Consider the following 27,311-nt stretch of genomic DNA (forward strand, 5'->3'; position numbering starts at 1 on the left):
ACTAGAGGCCTTTCCACCGTTTGCCTTTTGTATAGAATGTGCCGCTCCATGACTCACCTTGACATGACAACTAATTGGGAAACCATATGCTAATAAAGCCCGTCCCAGGTTTGTCTTCTCCTCCTTAACAAAAGTCATTGCCCTCACTGTCTGATTTTTTTGCAGCAGATAATACATTTTTAAGGTTAGAAATTACTTCAGTCTGGGGGAGTGGAGGAAGCTGCTTGCCTTAATTCTGTAGGAAAATGTCGCCATCTTGTGGAATTTTAGTCTCCAAGTGTGACTCAAGAATAATCTATAATTCAGCCGCTTTGTATAGAGATTTAATTTCCATACTTTACAATTCCTCAGAGGCCTCCCTTCTACTCCTGGTCCTCGCTCCAGAATCCTGGCTCTCTTCCTGTTCACTGGCTCCTTCTCTGGTGCCTCAGTCTCTTTGATCGAATTGTGAGTAGCCACCGACAGGAAAAAGCCAGAAAGAGTCAGGACACGGAGCCAGACCGCAAATGAGTAGAATTGTGAGGGACCATATCCAGGTGAATAGTTAATAGAGATAAATACCCTGAGTACTAAGGGGAAGCCAAAGTCAGGGTCCGAATGAGGTTGAAACAAGGTTCGGAACCAACCACCAGGACAAGACCATCCTCAAGGCCTTCTAGGGAGAAGGTAGAGTATATAAACCCAAAGGTATATATGCAGAGAGCTCTTTGGGATGGAACGGAAAGCAAAGGTGTGTATGGGGGGTACAGGTTGGGGACTGAGGTTTTTTTTAAAGCTTTTATTTAAATTCCAGTTAGTTAACATACAGTGTAATATTAGTTTTAAGTGTACAATATAGTGATTGAACCCTCGCATACAATACCCAGTGCTCATGGCAAGTGCACCCCTTAATCCTCATCACCTGTTTCACACATTCCCGACCACTGCCCCCTTCCCCACCCCCAACTCATCTCCCTTGGATTGAGTTTCAAGGTTTGAAAAACAAATGGTTTGGAATAGTGTCTCAAAAAATCCACATTTAGAAGGTAACCAGGTATAGTAAGGGAATCTAGTATCTGCTTAACTTGTGTCCGTATTGGGAAGCCTGAGAACTCTGACAAGTCTTGCTCTTCTCCTCTTTCCATTTCTTCCTATCTCATTTCTTCCCTAGTTGTAAGCATTCTGAGTATAAGTTCCATCACCCTCCTGGCATAAACTTCCACAAACTAGCCTTCCCCTTCCCTTTCCCTATTGAGAGAAAGTTAAGAGAGCGCTTACCCCAAATCTAGTCCTATTTCTATGAGACTGTGAATTTTGTTTTCTGTTTGTCTTTTTTATTTTCTCTTTTCCCTTTCCAGCCATCTCTGGGACTGTTTGAATGTACTTTAGAAATCCATTTTATTTATCTACTGGCTTTTTTTTTTCCCTTGGGTTCATTTTTTTTTAATTAATTTTTATTTTTTCAGCGTAACAGTATTCATTGTTTTTGCACAACACCCAGTGCTCCATGCAATATGTGCCCTCCCTATTACCCACCACCTGGTTCCCCCAACCTCCCACCCCCGCCCCTCCAAAACCCTCAGGTTGTTTTTCAGAGTCCATAGTCTCTTATGGTTCGCCTTATCTACTGGCTTTTAAGTTATAACTCTATGTACTGTTTTATAGTGGTTGCTCTATTCATGCTTAGCTTTCCCCACTCTGCTTCGAGTCGATATCATTCCATGTAATAATAGAAGCCTGTGACTACAGAAGTCCATTTACATCCAACCCTGCTCCACTAACACCCTGTATGCTCTAGGTACTGGTTTTACAGCCAAATTTATTATAAACCCCATAAGAAAAAAATTGCAGTTTTTGTTTTAAACAGTCACATGTATCTTAAAAATTTTAAGAGGAAAAATAAGTCTTTTTACATTTATCCAGATACTTACCATTTCTGTAGCTCTTCATTCATTCCTGTGGTTGATGGAAACCAGAGAGATGAGAAGAATGTGGTCATTTGAATTGTTTTCTTGTATGATTTTTCTTGACTGTTTTCATGATTTTCTCCATATCTTTGCTTTTCAATAGTTTATGATATGCCTGCGTGTCATTTTCTTCATTTTATCTAGTTTGGGGTTCACTAAGCTTCTTTAATCTGTAAATGTATGTCTTTTGCTAAATTGGGAGAACTTCAGACATTATTTCTTCAAATATCTTTTCTGCTCTCTGTTTTATTTGCTCTCTGTCTCCTTCTGAAAATCAATTTCACATCGATCATTCACTATCGTTCCACATGATCTTGGGACTGTTAACTTTTTCAGTGTTTTTCTCTCTCTTCTTTAACTTTGATAATTTCCTCTGATTAATTTTCAAATTCGGTCCTTCCCTCTGTCATCTCCAGTCTGTTAAACTCATCTGATATCTTATAATTTCAAATACGATATTTTTTTGTTCTAAAATTTCCATTTGATTTGTTTTTGTATTTTTTATTTCCCTCCTGGGATTTCCTATCTTTTCATGTATTTTCCTTTTCCTCATTAGTCACAGAGATAACAACTGCTTTAAAGTTCTTGTTTGGTAACTCTAATACCCAGAGTGGGTATTTAATAATATCTTTTCTTATGAGAATGGGTCATGTCTCATGATCCTTTATATTTTGAATAATTTTGGATTATATCCTAGAATTAAGAACGTCATGTTCTGGAGACTCTGAATTCTGTTATGTACCTCCAGAGAAGGCTGGTGTCTTTGTTTTAGCAGGCAATTTACTTGGTAAGACTAAACCTGCAAAGTCTGTCATGCGGGCAATGGTGGCAGTTCTCAAACAGCCCAGATGTGCCTGATTCGGAGACATGGACAGTCTTTACAAACTAAATATGTTGTTCCCTTATCCGGTTCCCTCAAATCTGAAGTTTATGCTCACTCTCCAGTGCCCTGGGTGTGTCTCCTTCCCCTGGTTGCCCCAGCTGGAAAGACACCAAGCTCCCTATCAGAGTTTTAACCACCCTATGCCAGCACCACTGTAACAGAGGCTGCCCTCTGAGCAAACTCACAAAATTAGAAAACTCATCCTAAACCAAATGCTCCCTCCTAATTTTTACTGTTTCCAAAATCTGCCTTTGTTTACTCTCAAGCCCCTTAAATGAGTGAGATTAAATGTGTGTGTGTGTGTGTGTGTTGGGGGGGAAGGTGTACTGTTCATGGTTTATGGTGGTTATCTATTAGAGACTAAATTAACTTCTTCCTTCATACTGGAAGCAGGTCTCTGAGACCATGAATTTTAGAATATGTATTGACTAACATAAGGCCTAAAAAGTGTAATATATCAGAAAAAGAAAAAAGCAACACTGTTTCAAAAGATCAAATTGTCACTTATGAAAAAATAAAAACTTTTTTCCTAAGAAGAATTAACCTGTGAATATTTTTAGGATAGTAACCTTTAAAAAATTCAACATTGTATTTAAGGAACTAGCAAAAGAAATATAATAAGAAAAAAATAACATACATGTTGAGAAGTTCTGTAAGGATAGAATTCCTTATGTGCCTATAATTTGATTATCTAGAAAGTCCAAGAAAGTTAATTGCACAAAAATTATTTAAGGTGGCCATCACAGCTCTTTATTAACAATGACATTTGCTCCCATGAAGAAAGAAAGGAAAATAATTTCTAAAGTAATTAAATAATCCATCTTGAAGATGATAGGTGCCACGGAATGTTGGATGGTGCCCTCCCATCATTTGGAACAAGATCTATTCTGCCTGTCTCAGCTCATTCTCATAGTTCATTCAAATGGAAGCATAATACAACCTGCCCTGCTCACACACCCAGAGCTTGCAGACCAATTAATCAACTTGGTCCTCCATTCATAAAAATGAATGAAAAACCAAGGATTACCATATACTTGAGAAAGATTATCAATACTAAGGAGCAGCAAGATGAACAAACAGAACAATGGAGCCTAAATGAAGAGGCAGTTCAGAAAACCTTACTAAACATTAAAAAAAATTTTCAATCTTTCTCAGAAAATTCAAGAACTTTTATCCAGAAAACAAAAACGGACGTTTTGAAAAATCAGAGAGAAAAAAGAGTTCATAGAAGCTAAAATATATAATGTAAGTTAGTTAAAAATTAAATAAAAAGATTAGAAAAGTCAAAGTTTCTCAAATATAGAGCAAAATATAAGAGATAGAAAACATGAAAGAAAAAACTGGAGATATGTGGCATCAATCCAGGAGGATCAACATCCAATATGCTTTCCAAAAAAAAAAAAAGAAAGAAAGGAGAGAAAACAAAGGAGGAAATAATCTTAAAAATATTGAAAGAAATGTTCAAAATATTGAAGAAAGCAGAGGATCTTCAAAGTCAAAGGGCTCAATGACTACTGACTAGAACAAATTAAAAGAGATGTACATTATGGGGCGCCTGGGTGGCTCAGTGGTTTAGGCCTCTGCCTTCAGCTCAGGTCATGGTCTCAGGGTCCTGGGATCGAGCCCCACATCGGGCTCTCTGCTCCGTGGGGAGCCTGCTTCCTCCTCTCTCTCTGCCTGCCTCTCTGCCTAGTTGTGACCTCTCTCTCTGTCAAATAAATAAATAAAATATTAAAAAAAAAAGAGATGTACATTAGCTACTTCCTCATAAAATTTAAGAGTGCTCATTATAAAGAGATTTTAAGCATTTCTAAAATGAAGAAAAGAACCTACAAAGGAATGTGGGTAAGATTTGTGTCATACTTCTCACCAACAGTACTGGATGATGGAAGACAAAGACAATGTCTCCAAAATTCTGAGTGAAAATTATTTGGGGCTATTTATAATGTATGAGGATGAAATGGAAACACTTTTAGATATTTAAGTTCTTTGAAAATTAGCCTTTTATATATATGCTTCTTTATAAAAGTAGCCAATTGATTTTGTGAATAATGGTTCTTCCATATAAAAAACAAAACCAAACCAGAAATAGGGGGTAGGTGAGAGACCAAAAAAATAGCATTATCCACATACAGGGCAGATTAAAATGCATGATTTTGCGTAATAAGAAAATGCAGTGTTTGACCTTGATACTTCAGATGATACATATTTGTTGATAGACGGTTGTATCCCTGCTGTAGTGAATAAGGATTGTGTAATTAAAATATGGCTGGTGCTGTTTATAGGGTTTCAGTTTTTAGAATCAAACACTGTTTACTTTCAATTCTTGAATCAATTTCTACATGAAATACTAAATACTAAGGTGCAGTTACAGACAAATGTAAATGTAGACCTATTGGAGACAAAAATTTGGAAACTAAAGAGAGGGAAAAGTGAAGAGAAGAGTAAGGACATTCTCTTGAATTGTGGGGAATCAAACACACACCTAAAAATGGTAACTCAGGGATGCCTGGGTGGTTAGTCAGTTAAGTGTCTGCCTTTGGCTTAGGTCTTGATCCCAGGGTCCTGGGATTGAGCAACACAGAGTCCATGAGCCCTTGCTCAGCTCTCTGCTCGGGGGAGCTTCCTTCTCCCTGTCTCTCTTCCTGCAGCTCCCCTTGCTTATGCCCTCTCTCTCTCTGTCAAATAAATAAATAAAATCTTTAAAAAATTAAAAATAAAAAAATAAAGTTGTCAGCACTCAGTTATAGAGTTATGGAACTAAAAATAAGACTAACACTGGGGAAGAGGCCGAAGAGAAGGAAAAGAGAAATGTAAATTAGCTGAATTCCTCATCATCCCTAGTACGAGAGAGAAAACAAATACGACAGGTGTCAGAAAAGGCTATCTTCCACTATTTACTTTGTTAGTTCCTAAACTGGTTTCCGTAGAACAGCCAAAAAAAAGAGGGGGGGGGGTGCGCCTGGGTAGCGCAGTCAGTTGAGCCTCTGACTCTTGGTATCAGTGGAGGTCATAATGTTGGAGTCTTGAGATCAAGCCCCACCCACATCGGGCTCCCCGTGCTCAGCTCAGCCTAGATGCTGCTTAGAGTTTCTCTCTCCGTCTCCCTCTGCCCCTCCCCCCCACTCCATGCACTTGATTCACTCTCTCTCTCAAATAAACAAATCTTAAAAAAAAAAAAGCAAAGAAAACATTTTTAAAATACAAGAATGGCTAAATAATAATAAGATGTATGTTTTTATATGGAAGGAAATTTAAATGCATTGTTAAATTATATTTTTAAAAAACAAGTTGTACAATATAGAATGATCCCGTTTATGTGTAAAATATAATTTTGTGTGTGTGGGAGTGTGTGGAGTTGTAAACATCTAAAAGGATCTTAACCAAATTGTTAACCAACATTTTTTCTAGGTAGGAAAGTGGAAATAGAGTTGGGAGTGTGAAGGGAATTTTTTTTACCCTATATAGTACTGTATAATTTTATCCTTTTAGCAAAAATGAATCTATTTTTATTTTTTCATATTATATTTTTTTATTTTAGAGAGAGACGGTGGGGAGGGGAGAGGGAGAGAATTTCCAGCAGATTCCACACTGAATGCAGAGCCTGACTTGGGGCTCAATCCCATGGCCCTGAGATCATGACCTGAGCTGAAATCAAGAGCTGGGCGCTGGGGGCACCTGGGTGGCTTGGTTGGTTAAGTGTCTGCCTTCAGCTAAGGTCATGATACCAGGATCCTGGGATCGAGCTCCACATCAGGCTCCTTGCTCTGTGGAGAGCCTGCTTCTCCCTCTCCCCCTGCCAGCTACTCTGCCTACTTGAGCTCTCTCTATCACTCTGTCAAATAAATAAGTAAAATCTTTAAAAAAAAAAAAAAAAGAGTTGGGCACTCAACAAATTGAGCCACCCCGGGCACCCCCAAAATGAATTTTTAAACTGATAGTTTTTTTAATTAACAAAAAAAATTGGAAGAGATATTAAGTAGAACAAAGAGGGAGGTACAAGTTCCTTTAGAACTGAGATGCCCCTATTTTGTAGTGTGGATTCATCCAACCATATGTCCAATGATCTTTAAAAAATCAAATCTGAGGATTTTTTTTGTCAAAGTATAAGGAAAAGGATAAGAGAACCAAGTGGTTTCGATATTCAAATAAAAAAAAGAACAAGAACTGAAAAGCACTGCCCTATAGCCAAACTCCTGTTGGAGAGAGAGAAGCCTGGGCATGGAGCAGGAAGGGACTTTATCCTCTCATCTTATTCCTTGCACCTGCCAGGCCAAGTCCCATCTCTAGGTGCTTTTTAAAGGAACCAGGGTCTAATCATAGAAAGATTAGGAAACAGGGAGCTAAACCCCAGACTGCAGGCAAGAGATAATGAAAGGCCAAACAGTGGGACAGTACTAGAAAGGACAGTCTAAGCCATTGTTTAGGATTATGGTCCTCCGATACTGGATGAGCAATGATGCAGAGCAAAGAGTTACGAAAACTTCCAGGTTTCCAACCAGAAGACAGTGCTCCATCTGATACAAGGAATACTTCAGGGAGAAGAGTGTGGAGGCAGTGCAGGAAGATAAATATTAAAGCCTATACAGCACCACTTAGTGCCAATAACCTGCTGTGGTTTTTATCTTTAAGAATCATTTGCGTATTATTCTTCTTCTTCAGATCCGCTATAAACCGTAAAGGGCTGGGACACCTGGCTGGCTCAGTGGGTTAAAGCCTCTGCCTTCGGCTCAGGTCATGATCCCAGGGTCCTGGGATCAAGCCCTGCATTGGGCTCTTTCTCTGCTCGGGAGGGAGCATGCTTCCCTTCCTCTCTCTCGGCCTGCCTCTCTGCCTACTTGTGAACTCTGTCTGTCAAATAAATAAATAAAATCTTAAAAAAAAAAAAACAAAAAAAACTAAAGGGCACATACTGTTCTGTTAGTACAGTGCTTTATACCAAGTAACAAATAGGGCGCCTGGGTGGCTCCGTGGGTTAAGTCTCTGCCTTTGGCTCAGGTCGTGATCTCAGGGTCCTGGGACCGAGTCCCGCATTGGACTTTTTCCTTGGCAGGGAGCCTGCTTCCTCCTCTCTCTGCCTCTCTCTCTGCCTGCCTCTCTGCCTACTTGTGATCTCTCTCTGTCAAATAAATAAATAAGATCTTTAAAACAAAACAAAACAAAAAAAAAACACGAAGTAACAAATAATAGCGATAATGCCACAATAATAGCATTAATAGCTATCATTTCATGCTTCCCATCTGCCCAAGACTTTGCTAAGGGAAGGGCTTTGCATGTATTAAATAATTTAATGCTCCCACCATCCCTGTGGGATAGGTACTTTTATTATTCCTATTTTACCGATGAGGAAACTGATCTTGTCCGAACTAACACAGCTAGTGCGTGGTTTATTCTCTTTGAATTCCATTAAATGCTGTTATTGAAGGCTATGGAGGACATAGTTTTCATGGATGAAGTGAGAGGGTATTATGCTAAGTGAAATAAGTCAGCCAGAGAAAGATAAATACCGTAAGATTTCACTCACATGGAATTCAAGAAACAAAACAAACAAGCAAAGGGGAAAAAAAGAGACAAATCAAAAAAGAGACTCTTGCCCTTCCCTACTTCTATGGCGGTAGTGAGAGGCACCCTGTCCACCCACCTGCAACGGATGGTCCTGTGCAACCGCTCCAGCTTCCTGATCGAAAGGAACAAGCAGACACACAGCGCCCAAGCCCAATAACCTGAAAGCTCACAACTCCTTCCACCAAATGGGCTGCTTCACTGCAAGGCTTTGGGTGTGAAGCCACCCGCCCACTGCTAAAAGCTGACGATGGTGGTCAGGAAGCAGAGATCTGGCCAGTGAAAACGCGCCACCTCCTACCTGTGGACCACCATTAGCTAGAATGTGTGGGCCACCATCAGCAGCATCAGGCATGGGCCGCAAGAACCAAGTACCACCCCGATCTGCACGTGGCTGCCATTTGCAGAGCCGGTGCCATCCTGAGCACCAGAAGCCTGTGAAGGGGAAGAGGAAGCCAGTGCCCCACCAAGAACTCCTGAGCCCCCCACCTCGACAGCAGTGAAGCTATCAACCACCAGGGGAGGTGAGGGGAAGAAAAAGAAAAACCAGACTCTTGATTATAGAGAACAAACTGATCATTACCAGCTTTGGAGGTGAGTGGGGCGAATGGGCTAATCAGATGATGGGGACTAAGGAGCACACCCGTGATGAGCACCAGGTGATGTATGGAATTGTTGAATCACTGTATTATACACCTCATATAACCTATGTAAATTAACTGGGATTAAGATAAAAACTCTAAATAAACAAATGCAACTTTATCACAGCCATAGGCATAAGGAACATTTAATATCTTGTTTATGTATTTAGTATGGGATCAGTATGGTGTCAGAGTCTTGAAAGGATTAAATTTCTGGGTGCACCCTAAAACAACAGAATATTCATTCTTCTCAAGTGCACATGGAACCTTCTCCAGAATAGACCACATACTGGGTCACAAAGCAGGACTCAACCGATACCAAAAGACTGACATTATTCCCTGCATATTCTCCGATCACAATGCTTTGAAACTGGAGCTCAATCACAAGGAAAAGTTCAGAAGGAACTCAAACACCTGGAAGCTAAAGACCACCTTGCTTAAGAATGCTTGGATCAACCAGGAGATTAAAGACGAACTTAAACAATTCATGGAAACCAATGAGAATGAAGACACCTCGGTCCAAAACCTATGGGATACAGCAAAGGCGGTTCTAAGGGGGAAATACATAGCCATCCAAGCCTCCCTCAAAAACACTGAAAAATCCAGAATACACCAGCTGTCTCTACACCTTAAAGAACTGGAGAATCAACAACAAATCAAACCAACTCCACATGCAAGAAGGGAAATAATCAAGATTAGAGCAGAGATCAATGAGGTAGAAACGAGAGATACAGTAGAACGTATCAATGAAACTAGAAGCTGTTTTTTTGAAAGAATCAATAAGATCGATAAACCATTGGCCACACTAATCCAAAAGAAAAGAGAGAAAGCCCAAATTAATAAAATTATGAATGAAAAGGGAGAGATCACAACTAACACCAAGGAAATAGAAACAATCATCAGAAATTATTACCAACAGTTATATGCCAATAAGCTAAGCAACCTAGATGAAATGGATGCATTCCTGGAAAGCTACAAACTCCCAAAATTGAACCAGGAAGAAATTGACAACCTGAATAGACCGATATCTAGTAACGAGATTGAAGCAGTGATCAAAAACCTCCCAAAAAACAAGAGCCCAGGACCTGACGGATTCCCTGGGGAATTCTACCAAACTTTCAAAGAAGAAATAACACCAATTCTCCTGAAGCTGTTCCAAAAAATGGAAGCAGAAGGAAAACTTCCAGACTCTTTTTATGAAGCCAGCATTACCCTGATCCCCAAACCAGGCAAAGACCCTACCAAAAAGGAGAATTTCAGACCAATATCACTGATGAATATGGATGCAAAGATTCTCAACAAGATCCTAGCAAACAGGATCCAGCAGCACATTCAAAAGATTATCCACCATGACCAGGTGGGATTCATCCCTGGGTTGCAAGGTTGGTTCAACATTCGCAAATCAATCAGTGTGATAGAACACATCAATAAGAGAAGAGAGAAGAACCACATGGTCCTCTCAATTGATGCAGAAAAAGCATTTGACAAAATCCAGCATCCGTTCCTGATGAAAACGCTTCAAAGTATAGGGATAGAGGGGACATTCCTGAACTTCATAAAATCTATCTATGAAAGACCCACAGCAAATATCATCTTCAATGGGAAAAAGCTTGCAGCCTTCCCGTTGAGATCAGGAACACGACAAGGATGCCCACTCTCACCACTCTTGTTCAACATAGTATTAGAAGTTCTAGCAACGGCAATCAGACAACAAAGAGAAATCAAAGGTATCCAAATTGGCAAGGAAGAAGTCAAACTCTCTCTCTTCGCAGATGACATGATTCTTTATATGAAAAACCCTAAAGACTCCACCCCCAAACTACTAGAACTCATACAGCAATTCAGTAACGTGGCAGGATACAAAGTCAATGTACAGAAATCAGTGGCTTTCTTATACACCAACAATGAAAATACAGAAAGGGAAATTAGAGAATCGATTCCATTTACTATAGCACCAAGAACCATAAGATACCTGGGCATAAACCTAACCAAAGAAGTAAAGGACCTGTACTCGAGGAACTACAGAACACTCATGAAAGAAATTGAAGAAGACACAAAAAGATGGAAGACTGTTCCATGCTCTTGGATTGGAAGAATAAACATTGTTAAAATGTCTATACTGCCTAGAGCAATCTATACTTTTAATGCCATTCCGATCAAAATTCCACCGATATTTTTCAAAGAGCTGGAGCAAATAATCCTAAAATTTGTATGGAGCCAGAAGAGACCCCGAATTGCTAAGGAAATGTTGAAAAACAAAAACAAAACTGGCGGCATCACGTTACCCGATTTCAAGCTTTACTACAAAGCTGTGATCACCAAGACAGCGTGGTACTGGCATAAAAACAGACACATAGACCAGTGGAACAGAGTGGAGAACCCAGATATGGACCCTCAACTCTATGGTCAAATAATCTTCGACAAAACAGGAAAAAATATTCAATGGAAAAAAGACAGTCTCTTCAATAAATGGTGCTGGGAAAACTGGACAGCGATATGTAGAAGAATGAAACTCGACCATTCTCTTACACCGTACACAAAGATAAACTCAAAATGGATAAAAGACCTCAACATGAGACAGGAATCTATCAGAATCCTAGAGGAGAACATAGGCAGTAACCTCTTCGATATCAGCTACAGCAACTTCTTTCAAGATATGTCTCCAAAGGCCAAGGAAACAAAAGCAAAAATGAACTTTTGGGACTTCATCAAGATCAAAAGCTTCTGCACAGCAAAGGAAACAGTCAACAAAACAAAGAGGCAACCCACGGAATGGGAGAAGATATTTGCAAATGACAGTACAGACAAAAGGTTGATATCCAGGATCTATAAAGAACTTCTCAAACTCAACACACACAAAACAGATAACATATCAAAAAATGGGCAGAAGATATGAACAGACACTTCTCCAATGAAGACATACAAATGGCTATCAGACACATGAAAAAATGTTCATCATCACTAGCCATCAGGGAGATTCAAATTAAAACAACATTGAGATACCACCTAACACTAGTTAGAATGGCCAAAATTAGCAAGACAGGAAACAACGTGTGTTGGAGAGGATGTGGAGAAAGGGGAACCCTCTTCCACTGTTGGTGGGAATGCAAGTTAGTGCAGCCACTTTGGAGAACAGTGTGGAGATTCCTGAAGAAATTAAAAATAGAGCTTCCCTATGACCCTGCAATTGCACTGCTGGGTATTTACCCCAAAGATACAGATGTAGTGAAAAGAAGGGCCATCTGTACCCCAATGTTTATTGCAGCAATGGCTACAGTCGCCAAACTGTGGAAAGAACAAAGATGCCCTTCAACGGATGAATGGATAAGGAAGATGTGGTCCATATACACAATGGAGTATTATGCCTCCATCAGAAAGGATGAATACCCAACTTTTGTAGCAACATGGACGGGACTGGAAGAAATTATGCTGAGCGAAATAAGTCAAGCAGAGAGAGTCAAGTATCATATGGTCTCACTTATTTATGGAGCATAACAAAGAACACGAAGGACATGGGGAGATGGAGAGGAGAGGGAGTTGAGGGAAACTGGAAGGGGAGATGAACCATGAGAGACTATGGACTCTGAAAAACAACCAGAGGGTTATGAAGGGGCGGCAGGGGGGTGGGCGGGGGGTGGGAGGTTGAGGAACCAGGTGGTGGGTAATTGGGAGGGCACATACTGCATGGAGCACTGGGTGTGATGCCAAAACAATGAACACTGTTATGCTGTAAATAAACAAATAAAAATAAATATTTAAAAAAAAAATTTCTGGGTGCCGGATATTTAACATTTTACTGTGTCACTAAAGGAATGTTGCCATGCCATACCAACCAACAGCCAGTGACACAGAATGTTCCAAAGGATTAGTCAGCAGAGTCATTTGTTGTGTATTTTACATATGTAGTAAAAGAGAACATGTCCTTCCTTAGGTTGGTAAAGAAGATGAAGATTTCAGTGAAGAAGAGCCTGAAGAAGATGAAGATGATATTGAGAACATCCTTGAAGATGAATTTCCAAAAGACGAGGAAGTGATGAGTGAGGAAGACGAAGAACAGGAGATCGAGGCACTTGAGCGCCTGAGAGGCGAACTGGGAGAAAAATTTGAAGCAGATATGAGTAATTTACAAGCAATCCAGGTTATTACTCTTCCTTCACTTTTCACAATTCAAAATGTAACATTTGAGAATGGAACAAATATTTGGTTTATGTCTTGGTTTCTTTTTAACATTTCAAAAGAAATGTGTGTTTTAGGGTTCGCGTCCCTTTTGCCAGCACCCCTTGCAATTATGAAAACAAATTAATAAATCAAGGGCAACATGGAAGCCACAAAGAGTCAAAAGTTTTGACTGCCGGGGCACCTGGGTGGCTCAGTCGGTAAGTGTCTGCCTTCAGCTCAGGTCATGATCCCTGGGTCCTGGAACTGAGCACCTCATCGGGCTGCCTACTCAGCGAGAAGCCTGCTTCTCCCTCTCCTACTCCCCCTGCTTGTGTTCCCTCTCTCTCTCTGTCAAATAAATAAATAAAATCTTAAAAAAAAAAAAGTTTTAACTACCAATATGCAGCCACTTAGAAACTGAAAAGTTTTTTTTTTTTTTTTTTGACTGAAGCATTCTGTCGCTAGCAATGTCTGTGTGCTTTGACTGGACTTCATCCGATCAAAAATATTTGATTTTATTATTTTTTTTATCAGGATGAATTTGAGAAGCTTTTGATACCAATAATTCTCATCAATGGAGCTCGGAAAATCCACATTGTACAATATAATATGAATATGAAACTGCAGCCACTGGTGGAGAATCGTGAGAGCATTTTTGAAAAGTGTTATCCGATAACATCACACCTTGCCCAGAAAATGCTCAGCTATACCTATAAGTATATAAGCGCGTTTGGCTACTGGGACCCTGTAAAGGTAATACAGCAAATACGCCTAAAAGCCGTGTTCTTTCTTTTATTTTTTTAAGTATGTCTAAGAAGAAGACAGAGGACAGTTTCAAAAATCGTAAGCATTATACAGTACTCTTACCTTGCTATAAAAATATGTGATTGTTTTATCTTTCTGAAGTATGGAATGTAATCAAAGGGTTTAATTTATTCCATCTACTTCTGTAGAGATAACACAATTCCAACTTGGTTTTAACTTTGTAGCTGAAGATGGGTAGTAGAAATATTTTCAAATTACACATCTAAAGGGCTGAGCCCTGGTACTAATTTGCCTCCTAATTTTAGGCAAGTCATTTAATCTCTTTGATTCTTTACTGGACCCAGGGTCTCAGATCCTGTACAAAGACCTAGTTCTATTCTAAGACCCTGCTTGGTCTTACCTTTAAGATGAAAGAATAATGCCACCAGGCCACTGTGATCAAGTACAAGAATATCAAGTCCTTTGGAAAGAGTGAGACACAACACAAAATGGGGCATTGATGTTCATAACAAGCATTTCTAAGGACCATATTTTTATGCAATGTGGACAAACAGATTTAATCCAGGTGGAATTCAGCAACCTCGAACATGGGATGATTTTCAACAAATCTCAACCAAGAATATGCTAGTCACTGATCTAGTCCCTGGGAATACAGTAGTGAACAAAATGGCCAATGTTTTCTTTTGTCTTCTAGCTTATATTCTAGCTGGATTGGGAGGGAGGATAGACAATAAATAAGTAAACAAACAAATATGTTCTTGAGAGATAGTATTAAGTGTTATAAGGACAATCAAAAAACGTCATGTGATAGTGACCCCATGTACCTTTTTATTTCCATCGATGATATAGCACAGTGGAAAATATTATGGCCTCTGGAGCCAGACTGCCTAGGTTCAAAACCACTACTTATTAGATGAATGACCTCGGACAAAATTACTTAACCTCTCAGAGTCATTTCATTTGCATAATGGGAATAAGAAGAGTCCCTACCTTACAATATTGTTACAATGATTAATTGAGTTAATTATTGTAAAGTGCTTACAACAGTGTTTGGCTTTTTGTAAGTGCTCAATAAAACTTATAGCTGTTATTAATATATATTACTGGTATTGGTCATGGATAAAAAGAATTTCGGAAGATGGGGATGCAAAATGGAGCCTTGTGCATTTACTTGAAACCTCCTTCTGGGTTGATATTGACACAATCAATTTCAGTTCTACTTAATTGTGCCATCTTCTTTATCTTATCCATAGGATGTCTAGAGAAACATTTTCAAATATCATGCTGGAATATAGTGCCCTCCAAAGAGAATTAGATAGAGTTAAGCATGTATTAGAATCACCTAGAAAGCTTTTGAAAGATATTCATGCCCTTCTCTCTGAGACAAGAAAGAAAGAGGAGGAAGCAGACTTATTTAGGGAGAAAGGACTTATGTCCAAACATAACAGGACCACACAAAAATACCTTGTGGAGAAAGGAGCGCATGGTCATAAGAAGGATTTAAGCATTTAAATAAGCATTTTTCAGGGCTTTTTCAATCTTTCTCAGTGACTGACAGTTTTTTAAAAAAGATTTTATTTATTTGGAGAGAGAGAGAGAGCATGAGTGGTGGGGAGGGGCAACTTAGGAGGGAGCCTGATGTGGGGCTTGATCCCAGGACCCTGAGATCATGACCTGAGCTAAAGGCAGCCCCTTAACTAACTGAGCCAAGTTTGATATTTCTGATTTGATGACACAATGTGTATTCTGACCTACAGAGGAGAAAGGATACATGCTAGGTATTTTGAGTAACAACAGAACCTACTGTAAGGACTCTCAGTTTGAGAACTTGAAATGGAATCATTAGACTTTCAGCTTTTTTCTTTTATTACCAAATACAAGACATACAGCAGACATGCCCATGCCAGCCCTGTGTTTCTTCTTATACCTAGCATTTACACCAGCCCAAAAATGTGGGTGTAGACAATACCATTGACCTGTGACAACTGTCTTGGTGTAAATCTGGTAAGGGAGCACTGTTGAAACATACTGCTTCACACCTCCTTTGTCAAGTACGGGCTGATACTTGGCCATCTGATGCTCTAAAAAAAGGATATCCAAACCTAAGATCAATCAACCACCCAGTTCTCATCTTGACCTAAGGCAAATATGTGAGACTATTCCTCCCATTCCATTCCATACCTGGACCTTAAACAGCTTTTTAGGTATTTTTCCCCTTTGTGATTGCTCTTGATGTTTATGTGAGTGGGATTTGCCTATGTAAAATGTGGACAAGAAGCTTGTGGGATCTGCCCTCCCAGTATGCCCCTAAAGATAACCCAGGACCCCACCTGTAGTAGTGTACTCAGGCTGCTCAGGCTGCCAGAACAAAGTACCACAGATGTGGTGGTTCAAACAGCAGAAATTTATTTTCTCACAGTTCTAAGGCTGGAAATCCAAAATCTAGGTGTCAGCAGGGACGGTTTTCTGGTGAGACCTCTCTTCCTGGCTTGCAGACGATCACCTTCTCACTATGTCCGCACATGACTTTTCCTCCATGCTTATGCACTCCTGGTGTCTCTTCCTCTTCATATGAGGACACCAGTCTTACTTGATAGGGCCCCACTCTTATGGATCTCAACCTTAATTACCTCTTTAAGGGCCCTATCTCCAAACACGGTCACTTTGGGGATTAGGGCTTCAACCTATGGAGTGGAAGGAACACATTTCCATCCATAACACCACCTCAGGAATGGACCTGTTTGTGAGGTTTAACTGGCCCATGAATATACACAAACAACTTTCCAGTCCTTGGCAAAAACACACTAAATACATTATAAAGGAAGTAAGAGAACTGAAATTGTCATAAGCTGAAAGTGAGTTGAGATTTCATCAACTGCATATGGATGTAAAATAGTTTATTCTTTATGTATAAGGAATAAGTAAAGTCTTTACTAATAATATTTGGTTATAATTAGTTTTCTTATGTAGTGTAAGAAAGATTTTATTTTACAAATTTGTTCAAATGTATTTGGGGGAAATGCTGAATAACTTAAACCTGTTGAATTCAATTGTGTACATACTGCAGCTAAGTGAAGGAGAAACCATCAAACCAGCTGAAACTTCAGAGAATCCAGTCCATGCTGTAATCCATCGTCAGTATATTTATTTTTTATCTAGTAAGGAAACAAAAGAAAAATTTATGAAGAACCCAATCAAATATATCCGCCAACCCAAACCTAAGCCTACTGTGCCCATTAGGATTATGATTCTGGGACCTCCAAAATCTGGGAAAACTACAGGTAAGGGTGTGTTTGTGCCTCTGTTTTTGTTGTTGTTTTCATCCCAATGTAGTTATCATACAGTGTTATATTCATTTCAAGCGTACGATATAGTGATTCAGCAATTCCATGCATTACTCAGTGCTCATCAAGATAAATGTACTCTTAGTCCCCTTCACCTGTTTCACCTGTCCCCCCACCAACCTTTCCTCTGGAAACCATCTGTTCTCTATACTTAAGAGTGTGTTTTTGGCTTGTGTCTTTTTTTCTTTTTTATTTTGTTTGTTTGTTTTGTTTTGTTTCTTAAATTCCACATATGAGTGAAATCATGTAGTATTTGTCTTTTTCTGACTGGCTTACTTTGCTTAGCATTATACTCTGCAGATCCATCCATGTTGTTACAAATGGCAAGATGTTGTCCCTTTTTATGACTGGGTAATATTCCTGTGTGTGTGTGTGTGTGTGTGTGTGTGTGTGTGTGTGTGTGTGTGTACCACCTCTTCTTTAACCATTCATCTATCAATCGCTTCTCAGGCTTTTGGCTAAGATCAAGTGTATCCATTCATCTATGGATGCACTTGATCTTATCCATTCATCCATTCAATGAATAATTAGGCTGCTTCCATAAGATGGCTATTGTAAATAATGCTACAGTAAACATAGGGGTGCATGTATCCTTTTGAATTAGAGTTTTTGTATTTTGGGGATAAAGATTCATGAGTGCAATTCCTGGATCATGGGTAGTTCTATTTTTAATTTTTTGAAGAACCTCCCTACTGTCTTCCACAGTGGCTGCACCAGTTTACATTCCCACCAATAGAGCACAAGCGTTCCCATTTCTCCACATTCTTGCCAACACTTGTCTCTTGTGTCTATTTTAACCATTCTGACTCGTGTAAGGTAGTATCCCATTGTGATCTTTGACTTGCATTTCTCTGATGATGAGTAATGTTAAGTATCTTTTCATGTGTCTTTTGGTCATTTGTACGTCTTCTTTGGAGAAATGTCGGTTCATGTTTCCTGCCCACTTCTTAATTGGATTATTTGTTTTTTGAGTGTGGAATTGTATAAGTTCTTTATATAATTTGTATCCAATTATATAATTTATATCCTTTATTGGATATGTCATCTCTAAGTATCTTCTCCCCTCAGTAGGTTGTCTTTTAGTTTTGTTGGTTGCTTCCTTTGCTATGCAGAAGCTTTTTATTTTGATACAGTCCCAATAGTTTATTTTTCCTCTTGTTTCCTTTGCCTCTGGAGGCATAAATACAAAAATGTTCCTAGGGCCGATGTCAGAGAAATTACTGTGTGTGCTCTCTTCTGGTATTTTTATGGTTTTAGGTCTCATATTTAGGTCCTTAATCCATTTTATTTTTGTGTATGGTGTAAGAAAGGGGTCCAGTTTCATTCTTTTGCATGTAGCTGCCCAGTCTTCCCAACATCACTTGTTGAAGGGATTCTCTTTTTCCCATTGCATATTCCTTCCTGCTTTGTCAAAGATTAATTGACTATTTAATGTGAGTGTATTTCTGGGTTTCCTATTCTGTTTCATTGATCTGTGTTGTTTTCATGCCAGTACCATATTGTTTTGATTACCAGAACTTTGTAATAAAACTTGGAGTCTGGAATTATGATGCCTCCAGTTTTGTTTTTCTTTTTCAAGATTGCTTTGGCTATTGGGGACCTTTTGTGGTTCCATACAAATTTCAGGATTGCTTGTTCTAGTTCTGTGAAACATCCTGTTGGTATTTTGATAGAGAGTGCATTAAATCTGTTTTGGCTGGTAGAGACATTTTAACAATATTTGTTCTTCCAGTCCATGAGCATGAAATATCTTTCCGTTTGTTTGTGTCATCTTCAATTTCCTTCATCAATGTTTTGTAGTTTTCAGACCACAGGCCTTTCACCTCTTTGGATAAGTTTATTCCTTGATATGGTACTATTTTTGGTGTAATTGTAAATGGGACTGTTTTCCTAATTTCTCTTTCTGCTGCTTCATTATTAGTATACAGAAATAATACAGATTTCTGTACATTGATTTTGTATCCTTACTGAATTCATTTATCAGTTCTAAGAATTCTTTGATGGAGTCTTCATGGTTTTCTATGCATAATAAGTATCATGTCCTCTGTAAAGAGTGAAGTTTTTCTTCTTCCTTACCAATTTGGATGCCTTTTATTCCTTTCTATTTATTGTCTGATTGCTATGGCTAGGACTTCCCGTACTATGTTGAATAAAAGTGGTGAGAGTGGGGCACCTGGGTGGCTCAGTTGGTTAAGGGTCTACCTTCTGCTCAGGTCATCATCCTGGGTCCCAGGATTGAGCCCCAAGTTGGGTGGGAGTCTGCTTCTCTCTCTCCCTCTGACACTCCCCCTGCTCATGTTCTTGCTGCTCTCTCTCTCTCTCTCTCTCAAATGAATAAATAAAAAATCTTTTTAAAAATGTGGTGAGAGTGGACATCCTTGTCTTATTCTTGACTTCGGGGGAAGAGCTCTCCCCTGAATGGTTTGTCCCCATTGAGTATGATGTGGGTTTTTCATATGAAAACTTTATGATGTTGAGGTATGTTCCCTCTAAACCTACTTTATTGAGGGATTTTATCATAAATGGGTGTTGTACTTTGTTAGATGTTTTTTCTGCATCTATTGAAATGATCATAGGTTTTTATCTTTTCTCTTATTGCTGTGGTCTTTGTTATCCTTAAGTATAAAAGAATCTCCTGAAAGCTACTGGCACTTCTCCAGAAAGCCAGCTATCAAAATTCATTCAAAAAGAGGTAGAAAACCTAAGTAGGATAATAACTATTAAAGAGAAATCATTCAAAAATATAATCCCATTCCAAAACAGTCCAGGATCAATCAGTAGTTTTAGAGAATAATTATATCAAACTTTCAAAGCATCAAAAAACTCAGGAGATAATTCCTGTATTTTTGTAAGCTTTTTCACAGCAGGGGAAAAAAAGACAATGAGTTTCCCAATTTATTTCCAGTGTTTTTTTTAATTAAGGCGTATAGTCCTCACTAAATGTAATCAAATATTTATATGGGCTAAATTATTGTCCATTTATCCAAAAAGTTATAAAGAATACAAATTGATTTTTAAATTAGCATAACGCTGATATTAAAACCTAACAAAATAATACAAAAAAAGATATTACAAATTAATATCACTTACAAATAGAGTCAAATAACAGTATATTAATATTATATAACACAAAAATTATATAAAAGATTTTAATATAATATTTTTAAAAATTGAAATATAATTTATTGTGCTAATAGTTTAAAGAGTAAAAATCCACTGTCTTAATCATTGTTGAGAAAGGCACTGGGTAAACTATAGCCCCATAATGTTTGAATTTTGTATAACTTTGTACTTTTTTTTTTTTTTAAGGCCAATAGTCCTTCAAAAGGTTGGTTGTGGTATTTCAGGATGACATGATAACAACATGGGCAACGGTTGGTTGCAATGAAAATAAAATGGGAAGGACAGATACAGGAGATATTTCAAAAGGAAACAATAGGACTTAAGGACTGAATAGAGAATGAAGGGGAGAGATGAGGTCAAAGATAAAGGGGAGTTTTGTGTTCCAGTTCAAAAAGTTTGTTTTGCCCATTTAAACCTCTTAACATGATGGAAGAGACTTTATTTTTTTTTAAAGATTTTATTTATTTATATGACAGACAGAGATCACAAGTAGGCAGAGAGGCAGGCAGAAAGAGAGGAAGGGAAGCAGGCTCCCTGCTGAGCAGAGAACCTGATGTGGGGCTCAATCCCAGGACCCTGTGATCATGACCTGAGCTGAAGGCAGAGAGGCTTTAACCCACTGAGCCAGCCAGGCGCCCCTGGAAGAGACTTTAATAGTCATATTCTAAACATTCACAAACGTAGGGGTTCCTGGGTGGCTCATTTGGTCAAGCGTCCAGTTCTTGATTTCAGCTCAGGTCCTGATCTCGGGGTCATGAGATTACGCCCTGCAGCTGGCTCTGTGCTGGGCATGGAGCCTGTTAGAGAATCTCTCCCCACTCCTCTTGCTCTCTCCCCAACTCCTGCCACTTGCGCATGCACTCTTTCTAAAAAAAATTTTTTTTACATGTTCACAAACATTTAAAAAAACCAAATCCATTGACCTTTAAAATAAGATCCCTCAACCAGAGCAAAAGGTAAAAATGTAGATAAAACAACCTGATTTCTCATTTACTGTTTTGTGCGCCTCTTAATCTCCCTCACCTGTTTCACCCATCCCTCCACCTCCCTCCCGGCTCTGACAACCATCGGTTTGTTCTCTGTATTTACGAGTCTTCTGTTTTTGGTTCGTTTGTTCATTTGTTTGTTTAGATTCCACATATAAGTGAAATCATAATAGTATTTGTCTCTCTCTGTCTGACTTATTTTACTTAGTATAATACCCTCTGGGTCCATTCATGTTGTCGAAAATAGCAAGATCTTATTCTTTTTATGGCTGAGTAGTATTCCATTGTGTGTGTGTGTGTGTGTGTGTGCGTACGCATGTATTACATCCTCTTTTTCCATTCATCTGTCAACGACACTTGTTTGATTCCATATCTTGGCTATTGTAAATAATGCTGCAGTAAACACAGGAGTGTGTATATCTTTTCAAATTAGTATTTTTGTTTTCTTTAGGTAAATATCCAGCAGTGGAATTACTTAATTGTATGGTGTTTCTATTTTTAACTTCTTGAGGAACCTCCATACTGTTTTCAAACAGTATTCTGTTTGCTGCACCAAATCATATTCCTGAGACAGTTTTATTCTTTTGCATGTAGCTGTCCAGGTTTCACAACACCATTTATTGAAGAGACTGTCTTATCCCCATTGTGTATTCTTGCCTCCTTTATCATAAATTAATTTACCATGTACATGTAGGTTTATTTCTGGGCTCTCTATTCTGTTCTGTTGATCTATGTGTCTGTTTTTGTGTCAATACCATAGTGGTTTGATTTCTCATTTCTTTGTTGAAATAGAGGTGAATTTTTAATAAGTTATCAAGCTATGGAAGTTTATATAATATATTATATAACAATATATTATTGATATCAATGAGATATCAAGCTATGGAAGTTTTTATTATTATTAGAACTTAAAAATAAATACCAAATATTAATGGTACACATAGGATGCCATGTAAATTTCTCAAAATTGTTGCTACCTGGTGCAGAAGGAAGAAGACACTTAAATGTCAGTTTGGTTATGAGAAAAACCCACAGAGCTGGCTCATTACCAGATCCATCAGCCACATACTTGGAGTACTAATAATGATGGACCTTGGACCGTATTAACACAATAAAATGTAACAATTCTGATTATCAAAATTTCTTTGGGGAATGTGAACATTGATTGGCTCACCGTGGATGTCAGTTAGCCAGAGTTAGAAATAAGGTTAACTAATGAATCTGCGAAATGGAGTCAGTTTAAAGTGTTAATGTTTTCCAGTGGCCCAAAAAATTTCAAGCGAATATGGCTTAAAGCGTCTGTCAATAGGGGAAGCTCTGCGCTATGTGTTAAACAGCCAACCAGACACAGAGCTGGCGCTCATGCTAAACTGGCATCTGCATAAAGGAATGACAGCACCTGACGAACTGGCTATTCAGGCCTTAGAGATCTGCCTGATGGGGAGTGTGTGTAACACTGCAGGGTAAGTGGGGGTTGGGGGCGTAGTTAAAGACTTCTTTCAAGAATTACTGCCAGAATTTAAAACCGTCACCTTAAACAAGGTTTAAAGCTCTTGTAAAGGGTGTGATCTACTTCTCAAACCTAAGGCCCCTACGTGGTTATATATTTTAATTTTCAGTCAGGTTACAACTTGGCTTGAACACTCATAGGGCAGGATAGCAAGCCGGCCACTTGCCTCGCCGCAGCAACCCTGTGCTGTCCAAGAGTCTCTGGGCATACAGTGCCAACAAAGGGGGCCGGTGTGACTTCCAGTGTCTAGCAGACCTCCTCACTGCTCCATGGAATGCTGAAGGAGCGGCCCTCCCCTGTCCCAGAGATGGTATTGGTCTAATGGAGACACAGTCTCGCACTGGCCCAGCTCTCTGCACAGGGAGCAGTGCCCCTCCCTTAATGCTACAGTTGGACCTGAGGGCCCTCTTCAGTTTACAATCCTCTGCTCAGCCATTACTCACCCAGTGTAGCCACTGGTCACACCCAGGTGTAAAAGCCAGGACAGCCTAACGCCCTGCTCTTGAGCCCAGGTCACTGACCTAGAATCCCACTGATTTCCTCAAGCTTGTATTAAAAGGCTTTTAGCCCTTCCCTGCCACTAGTCCTTAATCGAGTCTTAGGACTCTGGCGGCCATTCCTCTCAGAATGTGTGGACACCCTTTATTCCTCCTCTCAGTTTGATAGTGACACTCTCATCATCTCAGATTGTTGGACTAGCTAAAATTCTCTGTCATTTCTGCTCAGAAGCATGATGGGTCCTGATGGGATGATTCTTTCCCAGATATCACAGATCTCCTTTCACCAACTTCCCATCTCTCCTCCCATCGCCACCCTCCAGCCTTCCCACAGAACTTGCCTAGAAAAGCAAGCTTAGAGCACCGTTGTTTTCCCATATTTGCTTAATCTCTTACTAAGATACTCTTTATTGTGCCAGGACCCCATGCCAGTTGCTTTACATACCAGATCTATAAGTCTTTAAGACAACTCGCAGGGTTAAGTATCATTTCCCCCATTTTACTGAAAACTGAGACTCAAAGAGGTCAAACTAGGTCTCAGTCTTTGTCTGTCTGCCTCTGAAGCCTGTATTCTTTGCACTGTTTCATGCTTAGGATAAAAGCACCAATTGAATAACACGATGTTCAAAGTCTTACATGCGTTACCTCTTGAGTTCTGTCCAAGCCTAGCTCTGCGATGCTAAGTGTGTGACTTCAGAGCTGTCTCTCTTCGTGTGCCAGCCTACATCTGGCTGTTGGGCTGAGTGGGGTTAAAAATACAGAGATAAAGAGCACAAAGTGTAAAGAAGATAAGTCAAGTTACAAAAGAAAGAGCAAGAGATTATTCCTAAAGAGATAGCCGGGTTCTAGAAGACAGGAAGGAAGATAGGAGAGAAAAGAAATCTGGAATTATTTTCATGTTTCTCCTTGTTAGTGTTGTCATCGATGGCTACCCTGTAACTAAGTATCAATTGAGTCTCTTGGAAGCTGGGTCGATCATCCCCATGGTCATCTTTGAGTTGGATGTGCCTTCCAAGGAGATTTTCAAAAGATTGTTCCTGGAAAAAAAAAAGGAGCAAAGGTAATGTATGTGACGAAAGCAACGATAAAGGAATAAACTTCAATCATCCAGAAAAAAGTGTATTTTTAACAGCTTTTCCCATTCACTCTCTTTCTCTATTAGTTTGCCTTATCCACTGCACAACAGCACACAGATTACAGCTGTCAAAAACTCAAAATACCGCAAAAATATTGGTGAGATTAGGAAATATTATCAAGAACAGCATCAGAACTGGTATGTGATTGATGGATTTCACAGCAAATGGTGGGTATGGAACGAAGTCATTAAGAAAGTTCATATGGTGAATAAACATATGCAGATATACCTGGAAAGAATAAAAGCAGGTAAGAAAACATTAAATTGTTCAGATAGAATAAAATATTAATTCAAAGTCTACACATGCCTGACTCATGTTCTATAATTCATTCAATTTGAACGTTTGTTCCCACAATCTTAATCAGTCTTTGAAGTCTTTGGTACTAGCCAATTATTGTGGGCATCTATTCTGCTCTCATCTCATAAATGACTGCCACTACTCGATCATTTATTGAGCTCCTGTGTGAACCTCGCACATAAAAATAACGCATAACCTCTCACTAGAAGAGTTTATAGTGTTTGGAAAGCCGTTTAAGAAGCCAAGTTTCAACATTGAGATACCACCTGACACCAGTTAGAATGGCCAAAATTAGCAAGACAGGAAACAACGTGTGTTGGAGAGGATGTGGAGAAAGGGGAACCCTCTTACACTGTTGGTGGGAATGCAAGTTGGTGCAGCCACTTTGGAGAACAGTGTGGAGATTCCTCAAGAAATTAAAAACAGAGCTTCCCTATGACCCTACAATTGCACTGCTGGGTATTTACCCCAAAGATACAGATGTAGTGAAAAGAAGGGCCATCTGTACCCCAATGTTTATTGCAGCAATGGCCACGGTCGCCAAACTGTGGAAAGAACCAAGATGCCCTTCAACGGATGAATGGATAAGGAAGATGTGATCCATATACACGATGGAGTATTATGCCTCCATCAGAAAGGATGAATACCCAACTTTTGTAGCAACATGGACAGGACTGGAAGAGATTATGCTGAGCGAAATAAGTCAAGCAGAGAGAGTCAAGTATCATATGGTCTCACTCATTTGTGGAGCATAACAAAGAACACGGTGGACATGGGGAGATGGAGAGGAGAGGGAGTTGAGGGAAACTGGAAGGGGAGATGAACCATGAGAGACTATGGACTCTGAAAAACAACCAGAGGGTTTTGAAGGGGCGGGGGGCGACGGTGGGAGGTTGAGGAACCAGGTGGTGGGTAATAGGGAGGGCAGGTACTGCATGGAGCACTGGGTGTGGTGCAAAAACAATGAACACTGTTATGCTGTAAATAAACAAACAAACAAAAACAATGAGCACTGTTACGCTGAAAATAAAGAAAAAAAAAAAAAAAGAAGCCAAGTTTCAGAAGTGCTAGTTATAGGAGGGTAGTGGGCAATGGAATGACTCTTGGCAAAATTCTGTTTATGAATCTAGAATTAAAGCCATTTTTGGTATTTATATTATACCAATATAATGGTATATTTTTATAGATTCGGCAGTGAATCCATAAAAAATTATAGATTCAGCAATGAATCTATAAAAAGTTAAACTTGAGCATAAAATGACTTTTAATATATATTTGGAATCCATGAAAGAAAATGTTTGATTATATATTTCTGTAAGTTTCTTGACTTTTCTCTAAAAATACATAAAAGAAGGAAAGTTATCTATATCTGATATCTCTAAAAAGAGTGTTGTCTCTAGAGAATTGAGCTATAGGGTTCTCACGGACATCTGGTGAGTGACTTTGTTTAACTATGGGACTACAGAGAAGATAGAATGAGGTATGAGAGCAATATGACTAAGAGAATCTTATACAAGGAAGAATTCCGTGAGGATTCTGCATCATTAAATCTTGGTTAGCTTCATTATTTGGGTATAACCAGTATCTCCGGTTCCTGTTTGTCTGCAGACTGGGAATTTGTTTTCACCTGAGGATTACAAGGAATGACAAGTACAAGGAAGAAAGAATTGAGTTTTTAGAAACCTACTCGCAATAAGTTTTGGAAAGCATCGTGCTTGTAAAACCCTTCACCGCAGACTTTGAAAGCAAACTTGTGCATCATTCATCTTTTTGTTCCCCTATTTCACCCTCCCTATCGTAGGCTGAGTTCCCTGGAAACAGACTCAAGATTAAATAAGATTAAATTTGAATTTCAGATAAATAACAAATAAGTTTTTAGTCTAAGTATGTCCCAAATATTGCAGGAGATATACTTAGACTAAAAACTCTTCATTGTTAATTTGACATTTAAACTCACTGGGCTTCCTGTGTGTTAATCAGGAGATACACCTGTGGGGAATGAGGACCACAGAATTAGAGGAAGAAACTCACCTGCCCTGGGGTGAAAAGGAATGCTTCAGCAGATCTAATAGGGAAGCCCTGGAGCTAGGGTGGGCCTTCAGAATTTCCCAACTGAGGGGAGGAGCCAGGCTCTATATCCGTGCGTTGGCTGGCCTTGACCACAGGTACTCTGGGAGGGGGTTAACCAGTGACAGATGGGCAATTCCCAGTGCATGTGAGACCCACCAGCACTGATGCTCCCAGCATCTGGAGGATGGCAGCATCAGCCCTGAAGAGGGATCTGGATGAGGCGCCATGGTATCCACTTCATTATTCCAAATACACTTGCCTCTGCCTTGAATAGTTAATCTAACAGAAGCCAACTTTATTGATCTTCTGCTTTAAGTTCCACCTAATAACCTAACCTGTACCTGATTGTTTAAATTTAGTTTTGACTTGTTTGTTTGTTTGTTTTCATTCCAC

The 27,311-nt window shown here is 39.2% G+C and overlaps 1 protein-coding gene and 1 pseudogene across 1 annotated transcript in view; both read left to right on the plus strand.

Annotated features, from left to right (window-relative positions):
* The window catches only part of AK9 (adenylate kinase 9), a 123,798-nt gene that overhangs the window by 87,628 nt on the left and 8,859 nt on the right, over window positions 1-27,311 (plus strand). Inside the window, exons 28-33 of the mRNA XM_046006047.1 lie at window positions 12,964-13,170; window positions 13,725-13,943; window positions 17,023-17,236; window positions 22,670-22,871; window positions 24,329-24,475; window positions 24,578-24,798. Of these exons, the coding sequence (XP_045862003.1) occupies window positions 12,964-13,170; window positions 13,725-13,943; window positions 17,023-17,236; window positions 22,670-22,871; window positions 24,329-24,475; window positions 24,578-24,798 (1,210 nt within the window). The remainder of the gene's footprint in view (window positions 1-12,963; window positions 13,171-13,724; window positions 13,944-17,022; window positions 17,237-22,669; window positions 22,872-24,328; window positions 24,476-24,577; window positions 24,799-27,311) is intronic.
* Window positions 8,438-8,894, plus strand: LOC123941520 (annotated as a pseudogene).

This window comes from Meles meles, chromosome 5 (assembly GCF_922984935.1).
Source record: "Meles meles chromosome 5, mMelMel3.1 paternal haplotype, whole genome shotgun sequence".
NCBI lineage: Eukaryota > Metazoa > Chordata > Mammalia > Carnivora > Mustelidae > Meles > Meles meles.